This window comes from Cyprinus carpio, chromosome A19 (genome assembly GCF_018340385.1).
Source record: "Cyprinus carpio isolate SPL01 chromosome A19, ASM1834038v1, whole genome shotgun sequence".
Taxonomy (NCBI): Eukaryota; Metazoa; Chordata; class Actinopteri; order Cypriniformes; family Cyprinidae; genus Cyprinus; species Cyprinus carpio.
The window spans coordinates 1,082-21,202 of record NC_056590.1 but is presented as its reverse complement, the minus strand read 5'-3'; the positions used below and the strand labels follow the sequence as shown (position 1 = coordinate 21,202).

Sequence of the window (20,121 nt, the reverse complement as noted above, 5' to 3'; positions counted from 1 at the left end):
CAGTGTTTACATAGACGGCACAGAAGCAAAACGCATTCATTTAATTCAAAGGTCATGGAGCCGGTGGCACATGTAAAACTACATGAAGACTCTTTTAGGTGAAAGAATCATCGTCATGGTAACACTTAGCCATGATGTTCTGTACACAAACATCAATTAATTCAATAACTAACATGAACTAACAATGAACAATACCTTCTCAGCATTTATTAATGTTTGTTAATGCTATATTTATAAATATATATTAACATAGCTTGATAAAAGGTTCATATGAGGGTTCATGATTGTAGAGAACGTTGTCTGTGGTGCTTATATAATAATTTTACTGTGTGTTTGTCTAAAGTCTATTAATGTTTATGGGATTTTATTATTATTATTTTATGAGCGAGCAGCTGCTTGGTTGTCAGTGTTAAAGTTTATTGATCCCAGTTTTAATAACTGGCCAAGGTTTGAAAATATCAGAGAGTTTTTATAACGCACACACATATAAACACCAAATAATCAAATGAACACACACACACACACACACACACACACACACACACACACACACACACACACACACACACACACACACACACACACACACACACACACACACACACACAGGGTGTTGCCTGACTGTTTGTTTTCTAAACAGGATCTGTGTAATCAGTTTCAGCCTTAGCTGGAAAAATAAGGATGGATTCTCTTCTCTATCTTTCTGTTTCTCTTTCTTGAACTGTTTTTGATCTGAACTCAACTTGTGTCCACAGATCAGGAAGGTTTTATTATTAGAGATAAATAGAAGTGTGTCATTTCTTCACTAGCAGCATCAGAATGGCAAGTATAAAGCTCCTTTCACACTGCACGTTGGACCCGGAAAATTGCCGGAACATTGGCGGGTCGCCTTCTGTGTGAACGCAAACACATCCCAGGATTGATTCCGGGTTGGGGACCTAGTAACATTGCCGTTCAGTCCCGGAACGAGTGCTGTGTGCCAGAACTAATGCCGTAAAGGGTGTGTTGTAGTGATGACGCACGTTATCGTGCAACTCTTTAAGCCGGTGTTTTGAAGGCAGATCAATGTTTGCGACGAAACAAATATGTGCAAACTGTAACAAAGCAGAGATCATTTAGTTCCTCACTTTCCGCGCTGAAGCTGAGATCGTTCACCAGCTTCAGTGAAAGTTAACTTGCCTAGCATTATCGACTCGTACATTACACGACACACCCTGATATCACGTGTCTTCACGGGACCTTTACGGCTTGTGTGTGAACACACACACATATTCCGGGTAATCACTGGCAGTGTGAAAGGGGCAAAATCAAGCGACCCGGGAACAATTGCCGGGACACATTCCCCGTGTATTTTCCAGAATCGCAGTGTGAAAGGGGCTTAAGAGTTTTCAATTAGGATTAATGAACCCTCCCCTTGTCTCCCATTGGTCTAAAAACAGGTAGTCCCACCCAAACACACCAATTACCATTAAGAGATCACGTGTGAACAAGACATTTTCAGAAATACTGGTAAATTCGTTCCAGCAATTTACCAGTATGAGAAATTTTAACATTACCAGTAATGCGTTCTGTGTGAACGCAGAACAAGATTAGCTGTATGAGCTCGTACGAGAACACACTGACGTAAGACGTCTACTCGCAGCCAATCATAACATTCTGACACAGATGTTTACAGAAGTCAAAGAAATGTCTAAAGTCGGGCAAAAAACAGCTGCATGAATGTTAACTTTTGACACAAAAATGAAAACATCAACAACAACACTGACCGTGTTTACCTCTTCGTGTTTACAAACACAACACCGGGAGGAGCAGCCGGTTAGAGGTCATTTCTGATGTCACAGAATGTACTGCTGTTTTGAAACTAATGTGTGAATGGTGCTTTATGGGTAAAAAGCTTGTGTGAACAGTGCATTTTTGTATTTACCGGTGAAGTTGTTCCACCGATTTTAAGGCAATTTACTGGTATTGCTGTGAGAAAGAGGCTCTGACTCATTCAGAAACACCATTACTGTTGATCAGAGACACACAACATGATTCTGCTCTGATTCCACTTCAAACTATTTTCACTATGGGCCTAAAATACACAAATTGACTGGAAATAAAGTGCTGCATGATGTATTTTGTAAGACAACACATCACCCTGATTCCCTCAACAAAAAGCCTATAGGATTTTTCCATTGGCTTTTGGAGTGTTGCAGAAAATAAACTGTGACTCATTTTGTTCATCATGATAATCTTCACAAATACAAACACTAAGACTAAAAAGCGAATCATACGAACTACACCACAGTCACGACAGATCACTGAGCTTCTGGCAACTCTTTCAGTCTTTATTTAAAAAAAAAAACGTTTTCCCTGAAACTTTATGAATAGTTTGCAGGAGTGTGATTATAAACACAATGAGGCTGTGAAAGCGACTAGTGATCTGTTCAGTGTGATAATGTTTAATATCTTAGACAGCCTCTGGAGTCCCATTTAGACACTTGTTATCATCCGCCTTTTTCGAGACAAGCAAAAGGGATTTTAATGATGCATTTTAAGTTGTGGAATAAAATATCTTGAGCTTGTGTTCACCACAAGACCTTATTGTAAGCTGCATAAGTTGTAGTAGGAATAAGGTATTTTAACATTGAAAAAGCTGTGGCAGTGTGTGCAGTGAACTCTGGGAAACCTGCAGGACTGTTCTGTTCCTCCTGACAGTACAGTACAATTGATTTGTGTTTATAGTCGCTCTCTGAGCTCTTCTATTTCACGCCGACTTTGTGGCTCCAGTTTAAAGTTGTAAAGCTCCAGTGTAGATAAACATCCCTGATGAGAGGATGGCTTACATTTTCTCCAGTTCACCTCACAAGAGGTCAAAATGAAGCTATACACAACATTAATGTCCACTGGAATATACAGTTTATGTTTTAAACAGGAAATGAATGTGTATGTCTTATACACTTGGCCACTTATCAGCATGTCATTGATATTATGATTTGTGCGTCGGTGGACCAGAACTGTGTCAGCACGCCTGAATCCTGGGCTTTTCCAGTCATCCACCGTCAGCTCCAGTTCCTGTCGGTCATGCCGTCTGCTCTTGAATATTCATGAGTAGTTACAGTGAATGCTGGGGCGGGAATAAGAGTTTAGCAGGTCTTTCTAATGACTTCTAGAGTGTCTCGAAATATTGAGAAATGGCTCATTATTGTGTCTCATCATTCAACATAGTGTCCAGAATATGTAGTGTCTGCTTCATCATTGTACATTTTTATTACGTTTTAATATGCACATTTATTTAACACATTGCTCTTAGTCCTTCAGAACCAGTGTTGATTTTGTTAACCAAAACTAATACTATTAAAAAAAATTTTTTGTTAATTGAAATAAAATAAATGAAAGCTGAAGATAAATATTTTATATTTAAAGAATTGTTGGTAACACTTTACAATAAGATTCCATTTGTTAACAATAGTTAACTACATTAGTTAACATAAACTAACAATTAAAAATACTTTTAAAGAATTTTATGATCTTAGTTAATGTTGAATCTAACATTTACTAATAGATTATGAAAATCAAAAGTTGTTTTAAATTAATTTAATTACATTAATTAATTATAAGGAAAAGATTAATTATTCTGTTGCCAGATTTTTTTTTATTAAATATTTAAAAAATATTTTCAAAAGAACAAACAAAAACTTGACAAAAATTACAAAATGACATAAAATTACTAAAACTTAATCTAAATTAAAATCAAAAATTGAAAATAAAATAAAAGCTCATTCAAAATATTAGTAAATGCTATAATAATAATAGTAAAATAATGCTGTCCTGGGCAAAGCAGTTTCTCAGAAAGGCTTATATTTAGATGGAAATGTAATAAAAGCGAGGTGAAAGGCCGAAGTGTGTCCTGGAAACTTCTGTGTAGTCCATATGGCATGAAACAAAACCTGGGTATATTGTTCTCAGTGTGCCAGAGCAGAGATATTTGGTGAGTCCTGAGGACAGGCAGCTCTTGACTTTGTCAAAGATGAGTCCAGTAATGGAGCTGACCTTCTTGAACACGATGTACAAGAGCACTACTGAGGGATGTAATCGCCATCGACAATAAGATCATATTTAGATTAGGGTTTGAACAGTGTGGGGTTTTCAGTGGCAGATTCTCAAGACAGCACATCATCTGTCATCTTAACTTTACACACTAATTTAATGAAAAGAGCGGCTTTTACATTTCTGCTTGTGTGTTTGAGAAATTATTACTGTAATGTTTACCGAACCATCTGCTGTTTGCTGTATCATATTGTTTGAGCACTTACCAGGAGAATTACACTCCAAAACAAACAGCTCAACGGTTATTAGGGCTGAAAACATCAAGATTGCTTCCAGAGCATTGTCATTACCTCCACTGTCATCACCTTGAGTTTCATATCATGTTTGCGAGATGTAATATATAATTAATGCTGAAGGGAGCCGCACACAGCAGGAGGTGAAAGTGCTGGCAGGCTGATTGAAAGGAGGACCCACACCTTGAATACAAGCCGTCTATTCTTAATGATAATTTATTTGATTGAACACCAAGTCAAATTTATTGTGTTATGATGACACAGTCTCACATGCCTTGTTTCTCTCTCTCTCTCTCTCTCCAGCATCAAGCTGTTAGCGGTTCAAGACTTGGCCGATCGGGAGGCTCTAGACAAGGTAGTGTTAGATTTCTACACACATCTCTTCCCTTCAGCACACTTTTACACACTGGCCTGGTGTTTCACATCCGTATGTGTCCACTGTGTCTCTATAAAGAACCACCTGATCCTCCTTGTTAAATTTGTGTTGTTTAGTGGTTAAAAAGCCCCAATATACTTCAGATCGAAGAATGAATCGGTGTGACACCATTTCAAACTAATTCTGGCCAAGAACAGTGTTTTGGAGTTCATTTTGGCAGTTTGGTACGCAAATGTTTTGGAAAACTTCATGCTGGCTGTTAAAGACGTTCAAACTGACAATTACATAGACCAAATGTCAGAATAATGTTCAACTGTCTGTTTCAGGAGGTAAACATCCCATTAATTTTGACCATTGGGGAACTGATTTTTAGCAATAACTTATAAACTGCTAAAAGTAGATTTTTAATTTCAGCCTCCCTTTCCTTTATTTTCTACCTAACCTACTAAAATCATGATTCTCTTCTATTTTAAGATGTTATTTTTATGTGCAGTGTCTTTCTCTTCTGTGCCAGCATGACCATGTACACAAAGCACTGTGTGTGTGTGTGTGTGTGTGCTGTGTGTGTGTGTGTGTGCTGTGTTTGAGGTCTTCTCCGCACTGCCTGATCCTGTAATGGCTAGTGAAATAGGTTAGCAGAGCAGCAGTTAGACAGTGAGAGGACTAGGACAGAGTCAACCCATATTTCTACCGTCTCCTCTTTCATTTGCACTCTATTTCTGTTCTGTTTCTCTCACTGCGGAGTAGAGAGCTTCTCACTGTCCTGCTTGTCTTTCTGGGTCACGCCATATTGATTTGGTGTGGCATAGTGGTTTAAACTTAGGGCTGGTGAGTGGAAGGTTGCTGGTTCAATCCTTGAGGTGTGCGGGCTCTGAACCTGATCACCGCTGGGCCCTTGAGGTCCAGGGCAGTTATCCCTGTGAGGGGTGCACAGGCACTGACTGCCATTATCAATAACAACTGGACCTAAAATAATAGTTTTAATGAGAGTAGGCAATATGAGGTGACATGAGTAACTGTTATCAGTGCCACTAAGCTGAGGTCAACTTTTATGTAAATTTGCAGTCATTTAATTATCATTCAGTTTAAATAATTACAATGATCATATATTTAATGGGAAGGCATTGTAAAAATGCTACAGTATAAACCTGTTAATTGGTTAATGGTAAATTCCTATAGTCTGTAATAGTGTAAAACTGTAATAGATTTAATGGGACATTTAGTGTAATTTAACAGTAAAATACTTTAAAAGTGCAAAAAAGAACTTATCTATTTATTTACAGTGAAAACATACATTTTCATTCCCAGAATTCTTTGTGTGAAAGCTCACATTTACTGTTTTTTCAGTGAAATTTTTTTTTCTTATTTTTTCTGATATATTTCAGTAAATTATTGTTTTAAGTGTATGTTTAAGTTTAAATAGTTGCTATCAGCCCTATTTTTCCTGTAAAAACAGCGCAGAGACTTCTGGTCTCGTCAATTATTTTTAGCTGTACTAAATGTCTCCTAATGCTGTTATTTGTTATCATATTATTTGAATGTATTGTTCTAATTATAAACACAAGTAGTATTAACATTTACTGCACTTCTAGTTATGTGCCTAAAGCAGCTAAAGAGTCAAAAGTCTTGCACATTCACAGAAAATAGCTTACGTCCATGTTGCAAAAAAGGTGGAAAAATGTTGGTATAAATAAACTTCAGGAGACTAAATTTCATGGGTTCCAAATATTTTTTTTTTTTTTTTTTTTTTACAGTGTACTGTAGAATGCTTTGGATAAAAGTGCCTGGCAATGAACCATTTGCTATTCTCTGTTTGCAGTCTTCATGTTTACTGCTTCTCTTTCTTCTGGATGCTGTTATGGTGTAGCTGCGAGTCATACGGGGCGTGAATGAGGGATTTTAACATTACTGCTGCTGCTGTCTGCTGGTGTTATGCCGCAGTGAACTCGACGTGATGTTCTTTCCTCTAGACTGCTTTTTGCAAGTCCTGACTGGATGGACAGAGAGAGAAAAGGCGCACTTCTCTGACTCTGGGTTTAATGCCTCTCTGGACTCCTGCTAGAGTCTGATATTATCTCTTGTTCGGGAAATGATGGTATTACAGGCAGTATCCATGAAATGCTGACACTTCTGATTAATGTTATAACTTCAGGGACTGATATCAACATATATTTCTTGTTGAAACAGGAAGTTGGGACCTAGTGAAAGGCTCGTCTTTTTTATTATTTTTTTTGATAAATAGCTAGTTTTAGGCCACAGCCCAACAAAACCATCATCTACCAGCTACTGCTAAAGCTAAAGCATATAGACGTGTACAAAAAGCCACAACACTTACAGTAGATTTAGATCTGAAGAACGCCGAGTGATTGTTGGGCTGCTTGTTTATAGCTTGTCTTGGTTTCCATGGAGTTAGTGGTTTAGCTCTCGCTCTGCTATAAATGCATATTTCCACCAAACTCCTCCTGACCAAAGAGATTTCCCTCAGACATCGGAGCTGTGAGTCATCATTGAGTTTATAAGCAGGCAAATCAGACCTCTCATTAAAAAAACAAAACCCTTGAAAGAACAGCAAAGGCACTCACACTTCTGTTTCTTTCTCCTCATCTTACTCAGTCTTTCCGTTTGTGTCTCTTTCTCTCAGTTAGATCAAAATATTGCGTTGCGTGTTGTCATGGAAACTGTCAATCATGCGAATCTCTTTGCATTAGCCACAATCTGTTGTAGGTCTCCTTCTCTCTCTTTCTAAAGATATGAAAACAGCATTGATCCTTGTGTCCTGGTCGAGGTCAATGTGTGGGTGGCATAAAGAACGAACGACTCAGAGACACCATAAATATTTTTATATTAGACTGTAATTGCATGACTTTCTGAGTAATATATCAATATTATGATCCCAGTCTATCAATGATTATCAGAAAACTTCCCCAAAATATCTCAAAGTAAGTTCCCTCGTGTCAACTGATCCATACGCCACCTTTACTCGAAAAAAAAATGCTTAATTTAAATACGTTTCATGCAGTGCTAAAAGCTATTGATATAAATAGTTAAATCAAACTCTAAATCATGCATTTCAGTAGTTGTTTTAAATAGTTAAATCAAACTCTAAATCATGCATTTCAGTAGTTGTTTTGTTGTTTTTTTTTTTTAATAATTTTTTATAAAAATTAAAGGAAAGATTATTTGATAGAGACTTTTGAATAAAAAAAGTCATGAACCAGACTAACCAACTCTGAGAAGAATAACAGCATTACAAACTTTTGCATTAAAATACATAATATATATGGAAAAAAAACCTTTTTTTTTCTAGGAGTGAATGAACTAATCAGTTCTTTGAATGATTTGAAAAACAAACTAAAAAATAAGAACTTTTAAAAATTTTTATATAAATGTATATGTTAAGTTTATTGCAAAGTATTGAGATATATATATATATATATATGTATGTGTATATATATATAGCAGTATTTTGAGAGTGTAGGGAGAATGATTCAATAACATCTTTCACAAGGCCTTGACCGATTCCTGCTGACCTCTTTAGCAGTGAATAAAAGCCAGTTCAAAATATTTATAAATACTACGTTTATATTTAGAATTCTAAATATCCAAATATTTATAATAGTATATAAATAATAATAAAATAACACTGTTTCTCTTATGGATCTCTCTCCAGGATGTTAGGTAGTGTAGATTTTCACCAATACTTCAGCTTTTAAAACACATTTAAGCGCTAGAACTGTTATTTGTGCAGTGGTCAGAGTTTAAGGGTGACAGCTTTTAGTGTAAACAGAGATGGGTCATGTCCCTCATTGTGCTATTTACAGATTTACTGGAACACAAGATCCCCAGCAGAACCCAGAAGACAAGGTACAGAGTAGACACCCGCTGGTCATTTTGGAGGGTTTTGGTTTGTTTTTGGTTTGTTTTGGCATCAGTGGAGAGGTTTGTTGAGCCCACATTCCTCCGGCGCTCTTTACAGATCAGCTGATGATAATGAAGCTCTGGCTCGTCCCCTGCTACCCTGCAGGAAACGCTCCGGTTAATTATAGAACAGAACAGGAGGTAATGCGAATGTCAGATGTAGTTATCAGATTTCCCAGCTCATGTGGACACATACTCTTTGCTAGAATAATGCCAGCTTGGGTTTGCTTGAAGATTCACAGATCTGTTCAAAATCTTACGGGTTTGGCTTCTCTGAAGTAAGGTGGTCAAGGCACTGTTTGCACCTCATATTAAGATGTGTTCAGGTCAAATGGATCACAAGTAGATGAGGGAGAGACGTTCCCATTCACACCTGGTGTTTTAATCAATCACAATTTACATAAGAGCCCAAAGCATTTTTTTTTTGTGGTCTTTCAGTGGCTGAAACGAAATCTGTCTGGTTGCATTAAAAAAATCTATATTTTTTTAAGATGAACACAACCTTTATGGATGTGGAATGACATGAGGGTCAGTAATTTATGAAACAATGAACTATCTATGAATATCAATGGATAGCTAACCACAACATTAAAGACTTTTACTTAAAACAAAAAAGTATTTGAAAATGGGACAAAAGAAGACAATGGTACAAAACGGTGCACTTAAAGGCTTTAGTGAGGGGAGAAACAACTACAATCCCATGAAGCACTGAGAATGACAATCACATTAAAAACAATGGTGAAATATAAAATAATTATTTTAAAGGTATTGATTGTGTCCGTAGAAACAATATATTTTAAGTTCATTGCAAAACATTCATTTAGATTTACTCGCCTTCACTCGGATTGGTGGAATTTTCTGTACAGCATTATTGGAAATGTAGTTTTTAACACAAATTCAGCTGTTAAACATGATTATTGAATAGATAAGTTGAAATAATGTGAAAGGATGTCTTCAGGAAAAAAGCATATACTATCGGATAACAACCTCTGAGCTGTCTTTATAGATTTATAAATTATTGTCAGAAATCAGTTTCTCTTTGGAGAAAACGAATGGTGTTTTACTTCCAGAACCGGAACTGTTGCACTCAACAACCGTTACAGAACTAGAGCAGTCTGCAAAAGCAGAGAATACTGGTTCAAATGGAAGAAAACACACCCTGATATTATCTTCTAACATTGGGCAGGTATCAGATAAACACACACTAATTAAAAATACACTAATATTGGCCGATCTTCATATGTATCATGCATTTTCAGCAGGAGTGTCATTGAAGCACTGAATCACAGTTATAATGTCTAAAAGCTATGTTGTCAATTGTTTTTATGATTTTCTATGTGTAGTAATAGAAAGGTTATTTCATATTTAATTTGACTTTTCTGTTTTGACCCCCTGAGAACCAAAGAAATGCATGCATGAATAACAAAGGTTTCAACTGCAGTATTATTTTACAGATATGTTTTTAAAAAATGACATAAATCAAAAATGCAATATCAAATATGTATTTTTCCTACTTATTGGCCAGAGCTGCTTATGCTTAATGCTTAGTGATCATTTTTCACTGCTGATCAGCTGTGCTTTGTGTTTGTTTGTGTCAGTTTTGTGCAGAGCTGAATCAGCCCACTCTCTGCAGCGTACGCAAGTGGAAGAGCGCCAGAGGCCTGTGGAAATGTGCCGTTTCAGAGAAACCCACCGGACAGTCCAGTAACGTAAGCTTGGTTCCCTGTAACACACACACACACACACATGTGCAAACTTAAAAATGTTTAACTAGCAGATATCCGCTGCTACAGCATACAGAAAGTGTGTGCAACACTTACTTGCCTTTTAAGGATGAAGAACTTGAATAAAGCCAAAACACTGCACCAATAGTTAAAGATCTTGACCATGTCTAGAGGAGTCTGGCCAAACACAAGCTGTTCTCTGGTTAGCACTGTTTACCCACACAGGAAACATGTGGCAGATATAAACTCCACTGAAACTGAGCTGGCACGTAGGACAAATGAAAGAGATTTCGCAGGAGAATGTAAGTTCTCCACTCACACAGGCCTGCTCTTCATCGCAGAGCGTTACTGTAAATATTAATAAGAATCAAGGTGCTCTGGGATGTATTAGACCGGATATTTTCCTCTGGTTGAGTTATGTGTGATAACTGATTACCGCAGTGGGTTTTCAGAGAAAGAAAGGTTCAGGTTCAGGTTCAGGTTCAGGTTCAGGTTCCTGTTTTTAGAAGTTTGTGTATAGGCTGAATCCTGGCTGTCACTTCCACCTCAGTGAGCACAATCAGCGTTCATTTTCAATACAGACTCTGTTAATAAAACATTTTCAATAGAGATGTGTTGTGATGCACGTGAGCGGTGTGTACTTTTGCTCTGATCTCTTATCTGCGTTTTCTCTGTGCATATCAATGGATATCAGACACAGAGGCTGTCTTCCCTTCATGTAAAAACCAAACTGACACACGATGATCCGGTGGCCTTTAGCTAAACACGCACAGTCGCATGAACAATCCACAGTTCATTCACTCTCTATCTATGCAAATCTGCAGGCTCTGTGTCTTGTGCTGCTGGGAAACGCTTCACTTGTCCTATCTGGCAACCATTGTTTCGAAGAGCACTGGAGTGTTGTACTTTGCTGCCATATTGTTTATTAACATCTTGAATTCGCTTCTCATTTTCATTTTAAAGGTTTAAATTGTAATAATATTTTACAATTTTACTGTATTTTTAATCAAAGAAATGCAGCCTTGATGAGCAGAAAAGACATCTTTTATAAACATAAAAAAAAAGATCTTACCACAATCATTTAATCAATTAAATTAAATTAAATGTATTCTCTTTCATGGATCAGCGTTATTTTAGTGTTGTTATTTATTATTATAGTACTTTTTTTTTTTTTTTTTTTTTTTGTCATGTGCATTTGTCATTTTTATTCATTTTTGTTTAATTTTCTGTTTAGCTTTTATAGGTAAAAAAAAATTGCAATGCAAAAATGTAGAAATGTTGCCTTGGCAACTAACTGAAATAAAATAAATATACGGGTTTTTTTAAGCTTACGTTTTTCCTCTAATATTTATATTTTATTTCTGCTTTATTCTAACTAATTAATAGAATTAAAATTTAAATAGTTTAACTAGTTAATAGAATTCAGATTTTAATAGTTTTAGTTTTATATTACGATAACAACACTGTATTAGATTACTTAAATTAAGAAAATTCAGCCACTATTTACCTCAAACCCGTGTGATTTTTTTTATTATTCCCTTGAACGCAGAAGGAGATATTTAGCAGAATGTCTAAGCACTGCTTTTCCATATAGTTTGAAAAATCATTCTAAATTAAAGCAATAAGCCCCAAGAAGCCGTGGTTTACAGTGAATTTATAACAGCTAAGGGGTGTTGTTAGGCACGACCCTATTAGCTGTTATAAATTCACTGTAAACCATGACTTCACAGGGCTTATTGCTTAAAACAGTTATTCCATATACGTAGTAAGGTTTCACAAAATAAAACACAGCAAATAAAGTGCAATGATATTAATAAAAACAGTATTCTTCCGCCAAACAATCTAGTTCCTCAGAATGTAGTTCCTTTGTGGTTCCAACAAAGTGGTTGCCGAGCAACACACAAATGTAAACAAAGGTCTGTGTTTGTAGAGTCATTTAAAACAGTTTCAAACTTGGCTCAACCAATCAGAATCAAGGACCGGAATTATCCATGTTATAATTAAATTAATAGAACACCACAACTGTAATGATAACGACACAGAGGAACTACATCATTGGAATCACTTTCAAACAGATTTTTTTCCAGCTGATAAATGATAAAAACATTGACAGCCAATCAGTATCCATCCTGCTTTTAAAAAGCTTGAGCATTTAAAGTGACTATAATAAACCGAACATAAGTGTGCGCTGGTGTGGATGCTAAAATAGTTGTTGTTATAGATATTGTTCTTGGTGTGAACAGGCCTTAAGGCTTAAATTCAGTCTGTTCCTCACAAAAGCCTAAGAGTTGTCCAGGCTCCTTATATGGTGCTTTTACACTCTCAGAAAAAAGGTACAAAAGTTGTCACCGAGGCGGTATCTTATATACCTAAAGAGTCCATATTGGTACCTTAAAGGTACATATTAGTACCTAAAGTTTACATATTAATACCGTAAAGGTACAAAAGTGTAGCTTTTGAAAAGGTACCGCCCCAGTGACAGCTTTTGTACCTTTTTTCTGAGAGTGCATGGGCTATTTCTGTTGTGCTGAAGGACGGGTGTTGGGTTATTAATGTTATTTATCAGATCCTGGTCATTATTGAGGTTGTGCTGTAATCCTGTAGGCTGCCGAGTACTCAGGTTTCCTGTGGGACAGCTCTTCTGGGATCGAAATGAAGGATGCCACTGTCTTGGAAAATTCTGCGACTAATGGAAATGGAAAACATCCTCACCCTCAGCCGTACCTGGGACATTTTTACGTAAGTTAACCTGGAAAACAGCTCTTAATGATCTGTTAGTGATGCCAAGCAATTTGTTGTGATTAGCAAGATTTGTATTTTTTTGAAAGAAATTAGTACTTTTATTCATCAAGGGTGCTTTCAATTGATCAAAATAGACAGTAAACGCGAATTTTCTATTCACAAAACATCCTGAAAAAATGCTTTCAACATTGATAATAATAATAAATGTTAAAACAAAGCAGCAAATCAGAGCATTAGAATGATTTCTGAAGGATCATGTGACACTGACGACTGGAGTAATGATGCTGAAAATTCAGCTTTACATCACAGGAATAATTTAATATTGTGTACATACTGTATTATAAGTGTTCAAACTTTAAGTTGGCTTGAAAAAGCCTGACCAGAAAGTTTGAAAAATGTAGAAAGTTTGAAAAAGTTTAAAAAGTTTAAAAAGATTTAAAATTTTGAAAAGTTCAGAAGTTTAAAAAAGAAAGTGATTAACATATTGCTAGCATTAAAAGCAAGTGACTAACATGTCATTAGCATGATTAGCAAAGTTGCTAGCATGTTGCTAGCATAATTAGCAAGTGACTAGCATGTACTTAACATGATTAGCAAGGTATCTAGCATGTCACTAGCATGTTTTGTAGCATGATTAGCAAGTGACTAGCATGTTTTTAGCATGATTATCGATTGACTAGCATGTCGCTAGCATGTTTCTAGCATGATTAGCAAGTGACTAGCATGTCGCTAGCATGTTTCTAGCATGATTAGCAAGTGACTAGCATGTCACTAGCATGTTTTTAGCATGATTAGTGAGTGACTAGCATGTCAGTAGCATGTTTTTTAGCATGATTAGCGAGTGACTAGCATGTCGCTAGCATGATAAGCATGTTACTAGCATGTCGCTAGCATGTTTCTAGCATGATTAGCAAGTGACTAGCATGTCGCTAGCATGTTTCTAGCATGATTAGCATGTGACTAGCATGTTTCTAACATTATTAGCATGATTAGCTAGTGACTAGCATGTCGCTAGCATGTTTATAGCATGATTAACAAGTGACTAGCATGTCACTAGCATGTTTTTAGCATGATTAGCTAGTGACTAGCATGTCGCTAGCATGTTTCTAGCATGATTAGGAAGTGACTAGCATGTTTTTAGCATTTTTAGCATGATTAGCGATTGACTAGCATGTCGCTAGCATGTTTCTAGCATGATTATCAAGTGACTAGCATGTCGCTAGCATGTTTATAGCATGATTAACAAGTGACTAGCATGTTTTTAGCATGATTAGCTAGTGACTAGCATGTCGCTAGCATGTTTTTAGCATGATTAGCAAGTGACTAGCATGTTTTTAGCATGATTAGCGATTGACTAGCATGTCGCTAGCATGTTTCTAGCATGATTATCAAGTGACTAGCATGTTGCTAGCATGTTTCTCTAGCATGATTAGCAAGTGACTAGCATGTCACTAGCATGTTTTTTAGCATGATTAGTGAGTGACTAGCATGTCGCTAGCATGTTTCTAGCATGATTAGCAAGTGACAAGCATGTTTTTTTAGCATGATTAGCGAGTGACTAGCATGTCGCTAGCATGTTTCTAGCATGATTAGCTAGTGACTAGCATGTCACTAGCATGATTACCAAGTTACTAGCATGTCGCTAGCATGTTTCTAGCATGATTAGCGAGTGACTAGCATGTCACTAGCAAGTTTTTTAGCATGATTAGCGATTGACTAGCATGTCGCTAGCATGTTTCTAGCATGATTAGCAAGTGACTAGCATGTCACTAGCATGATTAGGCAAGTTACTAGCATGTCGCTAGCATGTTTCTAGCATGATTAGCAAGTGATTAGCATGTCGCTAGCATTTTTTTTAGCATGATTAGCAAGTGACTAGAATGTTTTTAGCATGATTAGTGATTGACTAGCATGTCGCTAGCATGTTTCTAGCATGATTAGCAAGTGACTAGCATGTCACTAGCATGATTAGCAAGTTACTAGCATGTCGCTAGCATGTTTCTAGCATGATTAGCAAGTGATTAGCATGTCGCTAGCATGTTTTCTAGCATGATTAGCAAGTGACTAGCATGTGACTAGCATGTTTTTATCATGATTAGCGAGTGACTAGCATGTCGCTAGCATGTTTCTAGCATGATTAGCAAGTGATTAGCATGTCGCTAGCATGTTTTTTTTTAGCATGATTAGCAAGTGACTAGCATGTTTTTTTTAGCATGATTAGTGATTGACTAGCATGTCGCTAGCATGTTTCTAGCATGATTAGCAAGTGACTAGCATGTCGCTAGCATGTTTCTATGATAATCTAGCTAAAAACCAGTTGATTCAGTAAAGAAAACCAGCTAAAACCAGCTAAGACCAGCTAAGACCAGCGTGACAGTGGCCAAAACTACTTTAAAACCATGTTAAAAGCATGTTAAAAGCATGTTTCTAACCTGATTATCAAGTTACTAACATGTTGTTAACATGTTTTTCTATGATAATCTAGCTAAAACCAGTTGATTCAGTAAAGAAAACCAGCTAAAACCAGCTAAGACCAGCTAAGGCCAGCGTGACAGTGGCCAAAACCACTTTAAACCATGTTAGAAGTATGTTTCTAGTCTGATAAGCAAGTTACTAGCATTTTGTTAACATTTTTTCTATTCTAATCCAGCTAAAACCAGTTGATTCAGTAAAGAAAACCAGCTAAAACCAGCTAAGACCACCTAAGGCCAGCGTGACAGTGGCCAAAACCACTTTAAAACCATGTTAAAAGCATGTTTCTAGTCTGATTAGTGAGTAACTAGCATGTTGTTTTCATTTTTCTATACTAAACCAGCTAAAACCAAGTTGATTCAGTAAAGAAAACCAGCTAAAACCAGGTAAGGCCAGGGTGACAGTGGCCAAAAACCACTTTAAACCATGTTAGAAGTATGTTTCTAGTCTGATTAGTGAGTAACTTGCATGTTGTTAGCATGTTTCTATGCTAATCCGGCCAAAACCAGCTTAAACCAGTGGATTCAGTAAAAACCAGCTAAAACCCAGCTAAGACCAGCATGACAGTGGCCAAAACCACTTAAAAACCAGCTTGGGAGACTAGCCAAAGCAACTGATCAGCTTAGGCTGGTTTTAGCTGTATTCTCAGTAGAGAGTTTTTAAGGTTTGCTATGGTAGTAGACAACTTAAATACATTATAAGTCTTATTTTGTAAAAGTTTGCACCCCCTCAATGAAAGTCTATGGGATTTTAAGGTGGTTTTGGTAGTCTGGTTTACGAAAACCATAAGCCGGATCAGTTAGAAAAGATATAGCAACCCGAGTCAGACCAGTCTGAAGGTCTGACCCGAGTTTGGTGGTTCTAGCTTGAAAGCTCTAGGAGGAGATAGTGTTTAAAATTTGGCTCAGAAGAATAATAATAATAATAATAAGATTAGATAGTAGATCAGTAAGTTGGCTTTTTCAAGCCAACTTGAATAAATTTTATTTTAATATATATTTAAGTTGGATTTTTGTATTTTAAATTGTAATAATATTTCAGAATTTTACTGTATTTTTAATCAAGAAATGCAGCCTTGATGAGCAAAAACTCCAAACATTTCATCATAAGTCTCTTTCATCTCCACTAACTGTATAACAGGTATTGTGTTTACATTTGATAATTCAAACGATAAATCTCTCCCATTTCTCTCTGTAACCAGATTGGCTCGTCTGAGCTCACGCTGGTCAGTTTGCACCTGACAGCAGCGCCGTCGCCCGCAGAACAGAAGAGAAAAAGCACGTGTGATGAGCTCAAGGCTCACAGACTGAGCGCTGCTCTCCAGGAAACTCTCAAAGGTCTGTTCAAGCATCATTCTCTGTCCATCATCACTGCAGGACTCATCTTCTGTGTCAGCGAGCTGCAGGCTCTTTATGGTGCTGTGTTTGTGCTGTATATTGACTGATACTGTGTGTTCTAGTGCAGGGAGAGAAATTAAATAACACTGAAAATGACGTCCACAGCTCTGAATATTTCTGTGTTGGTGTTGCTGATGTAGGTGAGAGAGAGCTGCTGGTGCTGGGACACTTTGGCATGGGTCCCGACAGCCCTGAGATGGAGTGTCTGAGGAGAGAAAAACTGTCCGCCCTCCTCGCGCCGTCCGTCTTTACCAACATCAGCACCCGCACCCCGCAGGGATCCCGCTGTCTGGACAACATCTGGACCAGCCGCTCCCTCAAGAAGATCTACACAGGTGAGGGGTGTAGGATTGAATACATTAGTGCTGTAGACATAAATGGCTTTCCATCGATGTATGGTTTATTAGGATTGGACAATATTTGGCTGAGATACAACTATTTGAAAATCTGAAATCTGAGGGTGCAAAAAAAATCAAAATATTGAGAAAATCGCCTTTGAATTTGTCCAAATGAATTCTTAACAATGCATATTACTAATCAAAAATTAAGTTTTGATATATTTACGGTAGGAAATTTACGAAATATCTTCATGGAACATGATCTTTACTTAATATTCTAATGATTTTTGGCATAAAAGAAAAATCGATAATTTTGACCCATACAATGCATTTTTGTCTATTGCTAATATACCCCAGAGACTTAAGACTGGTTTTGTGCTCCAGGGTTACATGTGACTCTTTAAACAGGTCAGAATTGTTGAAGTTTGGAGTAATTCGATTTTTATGTATGTTTTTGAAAGAATTCTCTTCTGCTTTGCATTTATTTGATAAAAAAACAGCAATATTGTATAATATTATTACAATTTAAAATAACTGTTTTCTATTGTAATATATTTTAAGATTTAATTTATTCCTGTGATGCAAAGCTGAATTTTCAGCATCATTACTCCAGTCTTCAGTGTCACATGATCTTTCAGAAGTCATTATAATATGATGATTTGCTGCTCATGAAACATTTCTTATTATTATCAATGTTGAAATAATTTTTGTGAAAACTGTGATTCTTTAATGAATAGAAAGTTCAAGTTTACTGCCATTTTTGATCGATTTAGTGCTGTTGGTTATATCTGCATGTGTTTGTCCTGCCCCCTTCAGGTCACTGCTGGGTAGTGCGCGAGGGCCTGACCAACCCCTGGATCCCTGATAACTGGTCGTGGGGCGGGGTGGCGTCTGAACACTGTCCCGTCCTGGCCGAGTTCTTCGTGGACGTCATGCTGAAGGAGCACCTGTGTGGAGGGAACGGACTGGCGGTGGTGGAGAGAGGAGACACCATGTCCAAACACGAGCGGTGACCTTTGACCTTTTACATGGTCCCTGTGGACTAACACAATGACTGTCTGAATGCAGATGAAGAGAGCGAGAAGTGCACCATCATTGCCTTTGTTCTGTCTGTTCAATGCACAGTAGAGATTCTATAGCAAGAGACTGTTGATTTTAATATAGAGCAATATAATGAGAGATATTTAAACACAGATTTATTATACATGTACATACAATGAAATGAGAAACAAATGACAAGTGTGCCAAAACTTTTTAAAGTGAGAACAATAAATAAATATTTATCAATAACCTGAGTTTGTGTCTCGAATGCGGTCATTTAATCACGGTAACACATGGGCTGTGTTTGGAATAGCATACTAAGATTCAGAAGTTTATGTTATAATTTTATCATCTCAGTTGATTCTGAATGGCAGCAGTCAATGCTAGATGTGTCAGTATTATCTAAATGACAGTACATGCTCCCGTTTCATACAAAAGCATGCTTTTAATTATAGCTGGCTTATATTTCCATTTTTTTATCGGGTAGTTCCCCTTACACTCATGTGGTTGAAAAGCGCCTCTCTTTTGGAAAGAGAGCATTGGCAAAGAAACAATCAGTTTAATTTGTTAATAGAAGGAAGTGGCATTCATCAAAGCCTTTGAAATACCAAAACAAATTCAAAATAATTTCTTGGTATAAACCATATACACACTTTATTTCTGCTGTTGGCTGTTTTGTCCCAGTATTCTAGGAACAGTGGCTAATTTTCACATCCAGTCCTTACAATTGTTTTGCCCTTTAAATACTCTCGATTGCACGTGTCATGTCAGTGTGTTTGCATCTTGTTGGAGGATTGTGGATTTGTGTAAACTGAATGCTTCCCCTTTTAATACAATAAGGACTGGCTGTCATCAAACCTGTTTCCCCTTTCAAGTTCTGCTCTCTCACAGGGGTCACATCATGACATCAAGAAAACGAGTTGACATACTACTAAAACTGTGACTCTCGATTAATATATTAATTTAATTATTTTTTCATAATATGACAGTTTTTTCTGCTTTAATGCTTATAGTTAGGAATTGTGCAAAGGTAAACTTTTAAAAATAAATCTGGGGTTAGAACCAGTGTTATTTTAGTAGCATGGCCACTTATTTACTTATTATTTATTAAATTAGTTCGTATTTTTGTATTCAAGTTTTAGTTAACTTTAATAACCCGGGTTAGGACTAAGGACAGAACCAAACAAGCCTAGAGAAGCTGCATGTACACTACCAGTCAAAAGGTTTTATACTGTAAGATTTTTTATTTTTTTTTTTGCTGATTTTATTTGATCCAGAATACAGCAAATGCAGTATTATTGTGAAATATTTTTACTATGTAAAATAAGAGTTTTCTTTGTGAATATATTGTAAAATGTAATTTATTGCTGTGATGTGCAGCTGAATTTTCAGCATCATTCCTCCAGTCTTCAATGTCACATGATCTTCAGAAATCAGTATAATATGCTGTTCAGAAACTTTTGACTGATAGTGTAGCAGGAGAAAAATTGTACTTGATATTAAGGTATTATTTTTTTATTCTGTTTATCAACTTTTGGTTGTTAGTGTCATGATCAGTGAACTTTACACGCTCTGCAGGTGATCCTTTACAGCTACAGTGAAAAATACTGTTCCACACAATGTCAGTCATTTCATGCTAATGTTGAGTCACTGCTCTGTTCATCTGCATCTGCTTCTGCTTTTTGGTTAAGAGATCTTTCAGATCTTTCAGGCCTACATATTATCAAAAGACCATCTATTAGCTTCAGTAAATTAGGTAAAATCAAATATACAGTAGCTATCCTGTTT

General features: G+C 36.7%; 1 protein-coding gene across 1 annotated transcript in view; it reads left to right on the top strand.

The window, feature by feature from the left end:
• LOC109104390 (endonuclease/exonuclease/phosphatase family domain-containing protein 1) overlaps positions 1-18,587 on the top strand; it is a 29,562-nt gene extending 10,975 nt beyond the window's left edge. Inside the window, exons 2-7 of the mRNA XM_042775918.1 lie at positions 4,629-4,680; positions 10,218-10,328; positions 12,948-13,082; positions 16,759-16,894; positions 17,095-17,289; positions 18,109-18,587. Of these exons, the coding sequence (XP_042631852.1) occupies positions 4,629-4,680; positions 10,218-10,328; positions 12,948-13,082; positions 16,759-16,894; positions 17,095-17,289; positions 18,109-18,305 (826 nt within the window). The 3' untranslated portion in view covers positions 18,306-18,587. The remainder of the gene's footprint in view (positions 1-4,628; positions 4,681-10,217; positions 10,329-12,947; positions 13,083-16,758; positions 16,895-17,094; positions 17,290-18,108) is intronic.
• Positions 18,588-20,121: the final 1,534 nt, after the last annotated feature.